Genomic DNA, 14,630 nt, shown 5'->3' with positions numbered 1-14,630 from the left:
ATAAATAAATGCTAAAATGCTAGATGAGAAGACTTAATTATTCTAAAATGCTAAAATGATTCCACGTTCCCTTGCTTACAAGCTTAGAAAAGATACCTTTCCTATGCAAAAAATTCCACCAGACACCAATTAAAGATATTCTGATTTTGTTCACAGTCAAATCAAACAGGATGTTTTTAATACAACCTCTTAGGAAATCATGGAGGAAACTCTCCAGAATCACAGAATGCCTCAGACACAAACGACGGATTAAATAAGAGTTCCGCTACCTTCAAGCCATCTGCTAGTTTGCCAATGAAGCTCCAGGGGAAGAATATTTAGGACAGGTTTCATGTCACCTAATCTATCCATCTAAACTTTTGAATTGAAGCATAAAGTCTCTATTTATGCTCCTCCTACAGTCAGCTGAATAGAGATGAGCATTTCTAGAAAAAATAAATCCCCCTTTAAGATGTGTGTCCAAAAACCTAACCTGTCTGCCCCTGAAGTTAGGCAGAGGTTTATCTCACCTAGCATTCACTCGTGAAATATATTCAGACACTAAGGATAGTACTCATCTCACTGAAATGTGGCAATAATAAAGTGTTGAGCTCAATCTCTCTACTTTTCCATTGGTCAAAAGAGAAGAATATTTCTCAAGCATCTATTTTAAAATTGAATGAAGCATATTATGGGGGCATTTCTCTCTCAGACCATCTATATGGGCTTCCTGGATAGCTATCTCAAACTAGGCATTTCATTTAAGACAATGGAAACATGAGCAAGATGAATCTCTGACTCAGTGCACAGCACCACAAACATACATTTAGCTGAATGATTAAATTTCACTTTCCTAACTCTAATATTACAGATAACTCATTTAGAGTATTTTGAGTACTAAAATGTTAATTTAAATTGACCTTAGCATTGGTAGGGGGTGTTGGCACACCAGGAAGTCTAGAGGATGAGTCTAAATCCATTTGGAACAAAATCAAGCAGAAAGCCTGCAGAACACAGAAGATAACTGAGTGCAGGGAATGGCCTGGGCTGGCAGCAATAGCGTTAACTCCATTAGTTGTCATCAGAACAAACTACACCACCACGGGCTTTGCCAGTCCAGTCCATTCACAATGACTTGGCCTATCCAGATTACTCCTTGAAATGGTGAAGTCACGTCAAGTTTTGGTCAGACTTATGATCTCTGGGAACACCAAGGTGTAATACGATTTCAAGCATCGATGCTTATCCATTAAGAACGCAATGAAAACACCTTGCAATTTTCAGTCAATTGAACAATTTGGGGGAAGAAAGTGAAAAATACACCTTTACGTCCTGCTACAATACAGTTTGCTACCTCAGTTAAATTCTTAGTATCTTTTATACCTTTGCAAATAGAGTAAATACTGTTTTCTAACACAGATGCAGGTCCTCAAATAAGATAAGTAAAACAGTTTGCAGTAAAGCAACTCTACCTAGCACTAGTAGCTCACAATATGTTTAATGATGGGGACAATCTGCTGACATCCCACAACTATAAGTAAAAAATAGCATTATTTGTGTAATTTTAAATGCTGCAGACATATTCAGAAGTTTAGGTGATTTTGTTTTAAAACCTTTATCTCATATGAAATACATTGTTTAAAGGAATAAAATGATGCAACATAGGGAAACACAACAGATTGTTCAGAAACCATACTAACTTTACAATAACCTTTTAAATTACATTTAATTCTGTAATGCTTCTTTTTCAGAAAAAAAAAAACCCAAAACACAACAAACCAAAAAACCAAACCAAACTTCTGCTGGGGCACAGAAGTCCTATCCAGGTGGAGTTCACAGGTAGGTAAAATAGAAGCAAAAACCACTAGACAATTTTAGTTATAATACTTCAGGGTATGCAGATGTGTGCAACTCCTGTAGACACACCTGAGCTGGTTTACATAATGGCAGCAATATGAATGTGCCAGCCAGCAACACAGCACAGTCTTGTCCAGTCACTTGCAAATTTATTCCCCTTTTTGGGTGGATGTTGTAACCTCATTTAAACACTATGCTGTTGCAGTTGTCACCATCTCAACTCCCCAGTTTGAAACAAACTGCCGTATGTCTGTGAGCCAGAGTAATGTTTAGAATGCAACACAAAAGCATTCTAATAGGTAGATACAATTACTTCTCAAGTATCTACTTATAATAATGAGAAAATGCTGGACTGATTTCCTGGACCTTCCTGAGGCAAATGCCAGTTATGTTCTCCCCTGATATAAAGGCCTTGTGGAAACTGGTCCGTTCTCTGCTCCTGTTTCCTCCTAAAGTATTTCACCCTGACCCAAAACACTTGAATTAATGGATCTCACCTAAAGAAATATTATTTTAAATACTCATTTGAATTTAAATAATTCTTTCTATTTGAATTAATTAACTTTCCTGTTCTCTACATAAAGTAGAGCAGCATTAATTAGCTCCCTTTCACAGACTGAGAAAGTGAAACTCACTAAAATTCAGTGACTTGCTCATAGGCAGAGAGGAGCTCCGTGGTAGAGGAGGGAACTGAAGCAAGAACCTGAACAAGATGGAAATAAAATTTCCAGTGAGATCAGTGGAAGTTATTTAAATCGCATGCTGCTGTGGGTCCCCTGACAGCCATTCATGAGCTTCAAGACACAATGTTAAAGGACAACACCAGGGACCCACCAACAATATTCTAAACCTGTAATACTGAGTATAATCAACTGGGCAGTCAACACACTTAAATCACTATCAAACCCAATTATGAGACCAGCTGTAAAGCAGTAAAATGTCAGAGTGTCATAAGTGATTGTATTAGCCTTCTCTTCCACTCCTCATTCTTTTCTTTTTGAAAGGACAGCAAGGCTTCCAGGATAATCCTCTATGCACCATATGTGCTCTTCTTTCCAACTCCAAGGTCTAGGATTATAAAACGAAAGCTGAGATCCTCACAGTTATATCATTTCATGAGTTAGGACTTCAAGACACCAAGTAAATGCAATAAATGAGAACTGACAGTGGCAACACTAACACCTTGCAGGTGTCTAAGCAGTGTCTCATGGGTAATTACATGCCAGCCAATTGGTCAAAAAGATTAGCTGAGGAGCTCAAAACACTGCCATTCTCTTTACAGAAATTTTAAAGGCAATCTACTCAGTCTGAATAAAGAAAGCTTTACGATCCTGGCATGGTTACTAATGAGTATGCTTCACAGCACCACCATCACTCCTTTAATACTCTTTCTGGGTTTATAGTTTTATTGCTCATAGAGGATGGCATTCTAAAAGAACAGGTCAAGTATTTTCATTTTCACCTAGATTTTAACTCCCAGAATGCCACACAATGGTCATACATATTTTAGTGCACAACAGCTGATTCAAGGGCAAAATTCATGTAAGCAGAAAAGATTGAACTTGTGTCATTTTGACTCTTCACTGCCTGTACTTTCTGCCTCAGTAAGACACAAAACATTATTATTCTCATTTCTTAGCATTCTACTTTTGGGGTGCACTCACTTCACACAGGACAAAGGAAAAGTGAACAGAATCTACATAGCTTGTAAACACTCATGAGGTCAGTATAGTAACACTGCCATACATAATCCACAGCAGGAACTATCTGCAGACTTCAAAAGCTAACTGATGTTTTGTTTCCTGACAAAATGACCTAGAGATTCTAGCTTTCCTAAGAAGTGTTCCTGCTGCATGTTACCCCGGAGGAACTTGTTCAGCTCTACCCTCTGCCCATACTCTGAGAACCTGTCTCGCTATAACACTTCTTCAACAAAGCGGTTTTGGAGCTTAAACACTCTTATTTTATTAGTCTAAATGGTTTGCTGATGGGCTGAAAGCCTAGATTTTACCAGGTAGTTAATATGTTGCTACTCTTCAACCCTCTACAGTAACTGTCAGTCAACAGTACAGACCATTCCACATGTTCAAGATTCTTATATCCAAAATTAGATCTGAACCAGCAAGCCTCTACCATGCCTTGAATGACAACAATGGGAACACAGTAAATAAAAATACTTTACTATTATATAGTTGAAAGGAAGCATGTTCTGCGTATTTGATAGAAGTCATGTTTTCTGTAAAAAAACTCTTTAAATAAACATCTCTATTCAGTTATATACACAATGAGAAATAAGACAAAGAAAGGGCCAAAGAAAGTTTTCCATTTGAGAATAAAGGTGTTTGGAACAATGCCTACAAACCTACTCATTTCTTCTCCATTAATTCCACGATTTTCCTGTAAGCATACCTGGTTTAATAAAACCAATTTTGACTTGCATGAATTCTTCCCAGAAAATAAACAATTACCTAACCTAATGATTTCTCCATTAATGGACATTTTGGCAACAATAGATAACGGAGAAATCCTTGATTAGTTTCAGGAGAATTCTGACTAGCATAAACAAGCATTTACATCAATAAGAGTTTCAGTGTAAGTTCGCTTTAAATGCAGAACATTCAGTCTGCTGAGGGAATATGACTAATGTAGGTATCCTGAGTAAATTAAGGGGTACCCAAAATTTTTTTTTACTTTTGCAAGACACGGGCATATACAAAGCCCTGATATCCAAAGATACTATACCAAATGGATAAAATATCTGTTCTTGAGATGCTAATAGCCCTCTTCAGTTACAGCTCTAGGCTCTGTCTTTCCACCCTACATATCAGCTGAGCCTCAGCCCAAGATCCCAAGTCACAGCCCAAATGAACAAGACGACAGAATTCCTTTTTCAGCCCCTTCCCAGCCCCACTCCAGATACAGCTCTAGGCTCTGTCTCTCTCCCAACACTAATCCTAGGCCCAGTCCAATGCATCACCCCCAACCCATACTCCCTCACAAATCCAAAACACCATTTTCTCTTGAATTTTAATTCCTTTATCAAGGAACATTCTTCAAAAGTCAGTTTGACATTAATAACATAGGCATTATCACTAATGCAGCTTTTGCTCATTAAGCCACCAGAACACAGAGAAAGTGACATTTAACCCCTTAGTCACTGAAACACAGACACTAGTTCTACTATAATGTTTCCTTCGAAATATCACTGTCAACTGAGAACTTGCCTACTAATGTCGTTTCCCTCTCAACACAAAGAGAATGGTTAGACTGAAAAAGGAAAAGGACAAATACTTTTGAAGGGAAGGGATCATCATAGTTTATCGTTTGAAACATAGTAGAGATATACCACAAAAGGATTGTCTAAATTCTGCCTAGCTAGCAGCTGAATTAGCAAGAAAACAAACTCGGGAAGTCATGCTTACAAAAGGGGGCATCCTATAGTTTGCACATCCTTAAAACATGATCAAGAAAGATGGGCACTCAGGTATTACAAATCCTAGCCTACTTTTGGATAGGTTGCTTAACTTCTTGCAACCTCTTTTTTTTCAGCAGCGAAATGGAAATAATAATCCTGCCTTTTCTGACAGTAAGGCTATGAAGCTTAATTCATTTAAATTCTGTTAAAGTCTTTTGAGCTCCTTGTATCAAAAGTGTTATTTAATTAAACAGTTATTATTCCAAAAGAACAACTGTAACCAAAAAAAAGAAATCTATTTATGTTATTGCCTGTTTCAATTTGCATATAACTGCCCAAGCCTCCAAAAGGAATGCTTGTCCCTGTTCTGATAAGGACTTATACTAGTCAAAGTGTGTTATACGAGAAAAGCATATTCTATTCCAACACAAAAACATTTTAACAAGTGACAAATTAAACAGCTATAACCATCAAGATTTTTAATAGTGTTCTAAAATTACTTAGATTAATGTTTTTTTCCTGAATTTCATGTACATTTTAAACTAGGTTTGTTTCTCTTTATCAGTTAAAATACATTCTAATCTCTTTTGCTGTCTTATTTAATGAATTAGAATGGCTCTTAACTCTATTTTTATGGACACAGAAATAGAAATTAATGGGACATATTGCTTTGACGTGCCTGTCTACAAATGAGCCCAAAGTTGGCGTTGCTAGTTCTCAGTCAATACTGCACTGTTCTTTATTTAAATTTCATCTATTCCTAAATAAAATCATAATGAAAAGAAAAAGAAAACACAAAAGAGATGCTGCAGCCTTAAGTAATACCACTTAGCACAGAATCCAGATGTCTTCTTTTAGCTTTTCAGAGCTTAGGAACTCCAGGGTGTAGTAGCTTCCCCTCAGAGCTTTCATGTACTACTGTCTAATTCAATGATGCTTCCCTTGATTATAAACGCTGGGACAAGGAGCCTCACAGATCTGAATGAGCACACCTGTTACTGGGTTTTTACCCTGGGCTGTAGTCACAGTGCAGATCACAGAGGCCAAATATAATTCACTGAGTATGAATCTGACCAAAAAACTGACAGAAACACAACAGGCAAATTCTTGCCCCTGATGTGATCCCCCATCTGGCTGGCAAAAACCAAAGGCTGCAACTGGTCCTAAAAGCCCAGGACTAATTGAAAATAACTACCCAGAAGACATCACTGGAGGAAAGATCTGTAAGATTACTCTCCTCTGTCTATGGGCTATGTCAAATACAGGACTGAACAAGAGTGGGCCACATGGTGCTTCAAAGGCTGCAGCTAGGTATGCAACACAAGGAAAAATGAGGAACGATTAAAGTAATTTAGATGGCCCACAACCGTAAGACAAAACAAGGGGGTCTCCAAACTCTCAACAGCTCAGGATCTCAAAGATCTGACCACAGTAGGAAGCCACAGTGTCCAGAGTCTTATACAAAAATTTTTTATAGAAAGTGCCATATAGTCTTTAAAAAAGCTTCATGTCACCTGCAAGTCAGCAGCACTGAGACCAGAAAGCCTCTCTGCATTGCAATGGCAGAACTGCGTATTACAAAGTTATGGACAGCAAGCCATTATTATTTTCTGCTGAACTGACATGCTCCTTTCAGATCATTTCATATACAATTTGGAACTAGTGCTACACTTGGAGGTGTAAGCAGCACTAGTAAGCAAGCCACTTCCCTCATTCACAAGGTTTCCAGTTCGTTTAAAGAAAGGCTTCTTCCATATAGTATATTCTGACATACTGAGTAAAGATTGGCTCCTGTTTCTTTTACAGAGCTTAAAGAACAGGATGTAGCACAATGTTAAAGTTATCTGCTCATCTCAGTCACCGCAAAGCTGAGCCCCAAAAACCATCTGACACTCTATGCTCAATGCCAAATATTGTTCGAAAACAGAACCTTTCAAAATATCAATTTTCTTAGTGTAAATCAGATACAATATCTCTGTAATAACCTCCTTCTAGATACGCTACACTTCTTCCTCAGGATTCAGAACTGCCACTTACAATCAACCAATAGAACAAAATTTTTCGATTATTTATGTTGATCCATTTCACAGACAGTAAAAGGATTCATCATCATGTCAGCCCCTTTGTTGTTACCTACAATACTCACTGCCTAAGAGCCTCAGCTGTAGTCCAGGGCCCAGTGGTGAAAGGCAAATTCCCAATACCACTATTTTGCTTGTCCTAGCAATCCTTTAGAAGACAGTATGTACGCAAAATGAAGTTAAAAGGAAAAGTGAAGAAAACCATTTCAACTACCTTGCCATGTAGTTTGTGGACATCATATCTTATTTGAGCAAATTCACGGAGTCCAAAAGATCCTCCAACAAGATACAGCTGAAAAAAAAGAAAATGAAAACAGACGTGTTAGGACTATTACAAAAAAGAACACTTTGTACACTTGCAGAGAACACTTTGCATACTGACCCAATTCATATACCAAGGGACCCTACTATTCTTCCAACAGAAACACGAGGAACTGAAGAAAATAATCAATTTATGTATAGGAGAAGAGGGAGTATATGTAAAGTCAGAGCCTTCTTTCACTCTCTGGGACTGGATTTCACATATTTCCTCCTTCATACAAAGACAGCTGCTTCATGACTCACATTTTCTAGGGAATTCCTCTCCTCTTACCCCTTCTTTTCCCTCCCATATGGCTTCCTGACATAACTGCAGCAAAGGACATTTACCTCACCACCACAGGATTTATTCTCATCATTGTCAAACTCTATGGGCAAGTAACAATGCCACACTGACTTAGTCTGATGTCTGTGTGTAACAGATCTAATTAAGCTTCTGAACAGACCAGCTGATTGGAGCTGTAGTTCAATGATACATTATCACATAGGCTAAGAAATGATATCCAGCACTTTTATTATTGCCTCCTTGGTTGTCTTGCAATTCTCTCCACACCTGTGAAGCTTATGAATAATAATAGGAGGGGGGGGGGGGGGGGGAGAACTTCATAGCCACATAAAGAAATCATTATTCTTTCTTATAACAGAAGGATATCATAAAACTGTCTATGTATTTTTACCATTACAAATGGACAGACCAACCAAAAGATCAAGTATTGTTAGCAAACACCATTAAGGACTTGAAAATTAGCTTAGAAATCTAGCTATTTTGTGGAAGAATCGGGCCTCTTGCTCCTCTCTGACCTGACAGACTGTCTGCTGTTCTCTGTTAAGGCAGATGCACAGGAGGTCAAAAGGTTTCACATCTAGAGATGTACATCTAAGGAAGGTGGAAGCATGAGGAAGCTCTAAGGAACGGAGTGAAAAAAAAAAAAAAAACCAAACTAAACCCCAACACCAGCCTATTTTATCACACTGCATTGCTGTTACAGTCCTTCATCACAGGCTGTTGCTACACTGATAACTGTTTTCTACACAATGCTGGCTGATTTCTTGCTACATATTAGGTTTGCAGCAACGGCCTATGTCCAAGAATTGTTAAAATTATGCTGCACAGGTAGTCAAAATATATGCTCTTTCCAAAAAGTATGCTATCCAAAGTTCAGGTCACTGAGGCCACAAAGTCATATTCATTCAATTTAAAAAATCTTTCTACATTCATTCCTTCTGAAAGTTGCAGGAACTACATGATTTCCCATCAAGCAGGTAAAACTACTCACAACCACGTGAACGCACTCCCCACACACACTTAGATGCTGGTAAGTTACAGACTGGTACCCAGGAGCTAATGTGCTCTGTTCACAGAACAGGGAACCCTTCATCAATAGCCAGGCATTAAAGGCTCCACAGTCTCTTTCTGGCCTGTCCCTTTCAATAGGTCTAAGAATCTAGCTGATAATAGAAACAAACAGGCCAAAATTTTTGGTCTATCCAGCTGCTAGGCCACAGAACTCAAACTTCAGAAAGCCAATCAGAAAATCATCATGTGGTAGCAACTAGAAATTTGACCTACCAAAAACTGGATGGCACCATACTTGTATCATAACTCTTCAAGGAATTGATGATGCTCTTGCAAATATCGAATCATCAAAATACAGAACAGAAAAAATGGTATTCGTATAAAGGGGAAAAAATAAAAAGTCTTCTTCATGTGTCAGTACTTTGGTAAGAAAGAATAACAGGAAACAGAAAGTACTCAAATGGTTAAAAAGAACCTGAATATTATTCAAGATTTAGTCAATCAAAGCACAAGATTTGTCAGCTGAAGATATGGTAACACATAACACTGAAGGACTCAAGAATCAGACTATATTTTAATTTCAATATGGTTGACACCTCAGCATAAATTTTCATTACCTGATCTTCCTTAAGTCCTAACAGGTATTATGCTAATTAACAGTTAATGAGTTAACTTAACAAACTTTGAGTCTAATGAACGGAAATCAGAAGTGCTATAGACAAGTTCATGGCTGTTACAAACCACAGCTTATTGCCTCTGTATATATTAGTATGTTGTCAAAGAGTGGCTATGCTGGGGCAAAAGCAATTGCACTAGAAATGGTTCAGTACACAACTGTTAAACCAGGCAGAAAGTAGCAATTACTTGTGACATCAATTAAATATTAGTTTGCCCAACAACAAACCTGCATGAAGTATATACCATTATGAGATGCAATATGAACAAGTGCGAGACCTTTAACTGGCCTGTTCCTCATAACCCAACTATTGTTTAACATAATGAAAAGGTACACTGCAGCTTACAAAGCTATGCTCCAAGCTAAAAAAGAAATATTACATGCTTTAGTTCTGATCATTTAAAACTATGTAATGCACACTGTAACTAAGGAAAAATCAAGAAGGTTGTTGCATGACATGTCATGTGCTACTCATTTTGTCTCACCACATCCTATCACTTCTTTGACAGCAACCATCTATCATACGGTGCATTTTACATTTGGAGCTACACACATGATAAAGAAGTTGATACACACACATCTCTCAGTTCCTTTAGACAGGTTTTGGCCCGAGACTAATTTTACTCACATCACCTTTATACTACTAAAAGGAAAATAACACTCGGTTTCTGATGTACTTTTCTCTTCATCCAGCATAAGCAGCATAACTAGCCTGGCAAGTTGGCACATTTTGCTTATCAGCCATTACCAGTATAGTTGCCTTTACACTTCCAATACTGCAATGGTTGATTTATCTTATGATGAAACATCAGTTAGGCTGCATCAGAGTCAAAGCACATTGATGCTGTAAGAAATTACAAATGTCTCTGAAATATTACACAGTGTAATGCTTGAAGGTTAGGATGAAGATTAAATACTCTTCAGAAGCACAGAATACACACAAAAATGTTTACGAGTTTACTTGACCAATGTTCTAAAGAACAAAACATGATGTCTAAGACTGCATTGCAAAACCAGACCAGAATCAGTCATATTCAACACCTATTTAATCAACCAACAGCATGTCAATACAGTTAGCTGACAGCCCTGAGCATGAATTGCCTTGATCTACACAAGCCAGAGCAGCAATGGACAGCTATTCAGATGATCAGATTTTTGAAAACTGTGTTCAAAAGCCAATAAAAGAAGGTATAAATGAATTTATGCAACTATAATAGCATTAAAGATAGTAAAGGACTCAGTGACTGACAATGCACTGAGTGGAAATATTAGTCTTGGTTTAAGTGTTTCCTTTCCCTTTTTTTGCATTATGAAGGAAGATGTCCTCACTATCTTCAGTGCATACATACAAACAACAATGAATGCATACAAACAACAATGAAGCATCAAAAGTCACCAGTCGGAATAATTAGAAGTGGGATAAGACTCAAGTTAAAGATTCCAGCAACATTATCAGCTTGTTGGCTTTGCATATCTGTATGCCTCGCATACATTTCCAGTTTCCCAATTTGTAAAATAGAGATAATCTCTACATTCCTTGCAAAACACTCTTCAGTTAAAAAAGCACTACAATGGACAAATTTGCTCAATGTAAGCCAAGGGCAACAGTGAAGTCCAGACTGTTCCATTCACTAGTCCAGATATAAGATAGACAGGAGAAGCCATTCAGGGTGCCATATAAACAAAAGTTAGGTTGACAACATTCTAATGGAAGTCAGGCTCAAGTTCACTCTCCAGTTAAGTGAAAGGGAAAAAGTAATCCCACATATAATGAAAATTAAGATATATTTATCTTCATTCCATTTTTAGAATCATACAGATATTTAACTTGCATCATGAAATGTTAAGGCATTGGCATATGAAGTGTACTCAACCTGGAAAGTTCAAATACACCCGCATTCTTTCATTGTGAGGCAACTATTCATTTTATATGCTTCAGAATGTGGAGCAAAAAATGTTATTATGTAGTAAATATCATGTCTAGTTACTCGAATGCATTCAACAGATTGATGATTAATGAACTTCTCACTTTTTCCTTTACACCTGAAGTTTACGTTAAGAAGGCAAAAATCGTAAAACATACTAGTCAGCCAGCACTTAACACCAAAGTAAACAGCTTAAAAGCACTGCTAGCACAACCCCCCATTAAAGATCTCACATTGGATTATTCCTTTATGTTTCAGTGAGTACACCAAAAAAACCCCTACAATGTTGTAATGCAATTATGCATGCATGGAAGACTTGCATGTTCCAAAACAAAATGAAAGATAGGATGTGACATAAGAGCACCATCTGTCACATACACTCAGAAACCTCAATAAATGTTTTATGTAAAAAAATGACATAAAATTCTCTTTAATAACATTCTTTTAAAAATTCTATTTGTTTACTTCTCCACTGAGAAGTATGTTACACAATCAGTTATGGATGGCATCAGACTGATCCCTTGAACCACATCTTGGGATGAGAAATACTTGTATTTGTCACCAACTACAGCTAGATGGTCACTGAAGACTCCTAACAGCAGAACAACTTGGGACTTACAGCAGATCGCTACTTTTTTAGTTTCCTGCATAGTCTAAAGCAGCCATCTTCAGTTCCTTGGGTTAACAAAATAACAAGTTAACTATTTCTCTGGCAGCACCAGGTATTTGCCATAGTACAGGCGTCCTGTTGTTAGAGAAAGCCATTCCTGCTGTAGTACCAAATGTGAAAGCCAGATGACAAAATTACCCATCATAAATCCCTAAATTAACCAAATCATAATATTTAGTGCTGGCAACACAGATTATGGAGTGGTGGAAAATGTTATGATTACATATCACTGGAGAAGGAACATGATAATTTTCTAACCTCTTCTTCAAGACTGCTGCTGCAAGACCCTCCAGCTATTCATCAGGAGCTTCAAAACTAGAACAGCCATGTGAATGATTTTATTTTAGTTTGCAGTGATCACAGTATAAAGGGTTTTGGAGTTTCCTCTTTAAGGAACTGTCATATGTGCAGTGCAAGACTGGTGAAAGATGGCAATTTGACAGCCCAGAAGACTGAAGTCTCTTTTTTGCTCCCTAAATAAAGTAGCAGGGCAAACTGCCAGTCCCAGAAAAGACCCAGGCAAGTCATCTTAACCTGAAGCGCCCCCCTCTGCCAGCTCTAACTCTCAAGAGTTTATTTTCCACAGCCGCAACAGCAACTTGGCTCTAACGCTGAAACTGCAAAGAGAGAAAAACAGTGCAGTCTTCTCAGAAGCTTCCTAAATCCTCTCCCTGCCCTCGATGGGAGCACAAGAGGGTCTACCTTTTCTTCTTGTCTGCAACAAATGGAAATCATTTTTATTTCAGATCAGAGACCTCCTTTGGGGGGAAAACAAAACCCCAAATTATACATGCCTTAGTTATTTCATTCAAAAGCACGACAAAGTAAGAGAATGCACTGACTTAATATGTATACTAGAATTCCCAAATTGCAGAAAGACTGAACTGCATTACATTCAAAAATGGATGAAATATGCCAGCAGATGACCCCATGGATAACATGCTGGCAACCCAGGAGAGCAGCTGGTATAAACTGGAGCCAACCGTAGCTGACTGATAAAGCAGAGGAGTGTAGTTTTCACAGCATGTAGAACTCTGTGCAGAGTATTAAACTTGACCCAAGGTATCAGGCTAATTGGCTCAATACAGAGTATGTTCAAAGCAGTGATTTGCAGGATTGCAAATATGAATGGCTACAGGCCAAAGTACTATAAAAACTGTCCCTATCCTTTCAATGCTACCATTCTACACCTTAGGAAGAAAACCAAACCTCTGTTTATTAAAATGTCCATCTCATAACACATTGGAAAACACACAAAATGCATTTAATAGAAACCAATCTAAGAACAATGCAGGAGACAGAAACCTGTATGTTCCTCAGCATGAGCATTAGAAAAAAAAGGGTATTTTCAGCCACAGCATTGTCATTTTGCATTACACACATTGCTTGGGCTGGTCAGATGACAAGGGAATTTCACTCAGCAGTTACAGCTGTTTGAAAACCAAGGCTGCCATGGTGGTCAAGCTGCAGTTTCTCCTAGAAATGGTGCAGTTTGCACCATCTTCTCTTCCTTCATAAGCTTCTAAAAGCCAAAATTTTGACTCCTTATTAAAATTATCATTCTCATTGCTCACAGGTTCAAATCTAACCAAGGTACACTACAATGAGAAACTTTACATCCCACAGCAACCTGGGGTTCTTGTGATGTGTCAGACGCAGCTCAAAACAGCAATAAACTGAAACCTGCAGTAAAGAACATAAAAAGAAACCACTGCTGGTCAAGTAATACTTCCCTATTGACAACACTGGATACGGGATGAAGATTAAATATACTTTAAATATATTAAATATACTCTATAATAAATATTATTCTTACATCTTTATCTTCACCACCCCTCGAAGAAGGTGGAGACTTAGAGCAGGACTAAACACACAGTGAAAATGGACAAGTCTGTACTTATGTTCCTGTTGTGACGCTCAACACAGAACCTCGGCTCCCGAGTGCTGGATTAGTCCATTGGAACTGCATTTTCCGTATTTCTCAGCATTCATTTCATCTTTCATGGACAGATCCTCCATACTCCAGGACTCAGAACTGAGCAGCTTTTTATGAAATTGTATTTAAAGAAATCTTTGGAAACTTAAGTTATTTAAATGATAAAAAGAGTTTCCCTACTCATTAACTCTGTAAAACTTTCACTTTCAGTGACTCACACAGCACAATAAAATACCATTTCACAATGTTTGCAAAACATTTCTGAGCATCAGTCCAGACGACCCTGACTTCACCAGTGAACAAAACTAATCCACAGACGTGTAATTTCATGTCCTGATGTCTGAGAAAAGTTGTCTGTTTGTTAAAAAGGTTGAGAGACAACTGGTTCATTAACAAGGGCCTGAGATGTCACTGACCTTCTCTAACGGTGCCTGAAAGCACAGACCACATTGCTGCAACATTGTTAGGGACTCTCT

The 14,630-nt window shown here is 37.9% G+C and overlaps 1 protein-coding gene across 4 annotated transcripts in view; it reads right to left on the bottom strand.

Annotated features, from left to right (window-relative positions):
- COX16 (cytochrome c oxidase assembly factor COX16) overlaps positions 1-14,630 on the bottom strand; it is a 47,846-nt gene that overhangs the window by 28,364 nt on the left and 4,852 nt on the right. For all 4 annotated transcript variants that reach the window (XM_074824328.1, XM_074824329.1, XM_074824331.1 and 1 more), the window contains one exon: positions 7,547-7,624. In XM_074824328.1, the coding sequence (XP_074680429.1) occupies positions 7,547-7,624 (78 nt within the window). The remainder of the gene's footprint in view (positions 1-7,546; positions 7,625-14,630) is intronic.

The sequence above is a fragment of the Strix aluco genome, chromosome 4 (genome assembly GCF_031877795.1).
Source record: "Strix aluco isolate bStrAlu1 chromosome 4, bStrAlu1.hap1, whole genome shotgun sequence".
Classification (NCBI taxonomy): Eukaryota; Metazoa; Chordata; class Aves; order Strigiformes; family Strigidae; genus Strix; species Strix aluco.
Note: the sequence above shows the minus strand (reverse complement) of the source record. Positions and strands in the feature narration are given on the sequence as shown.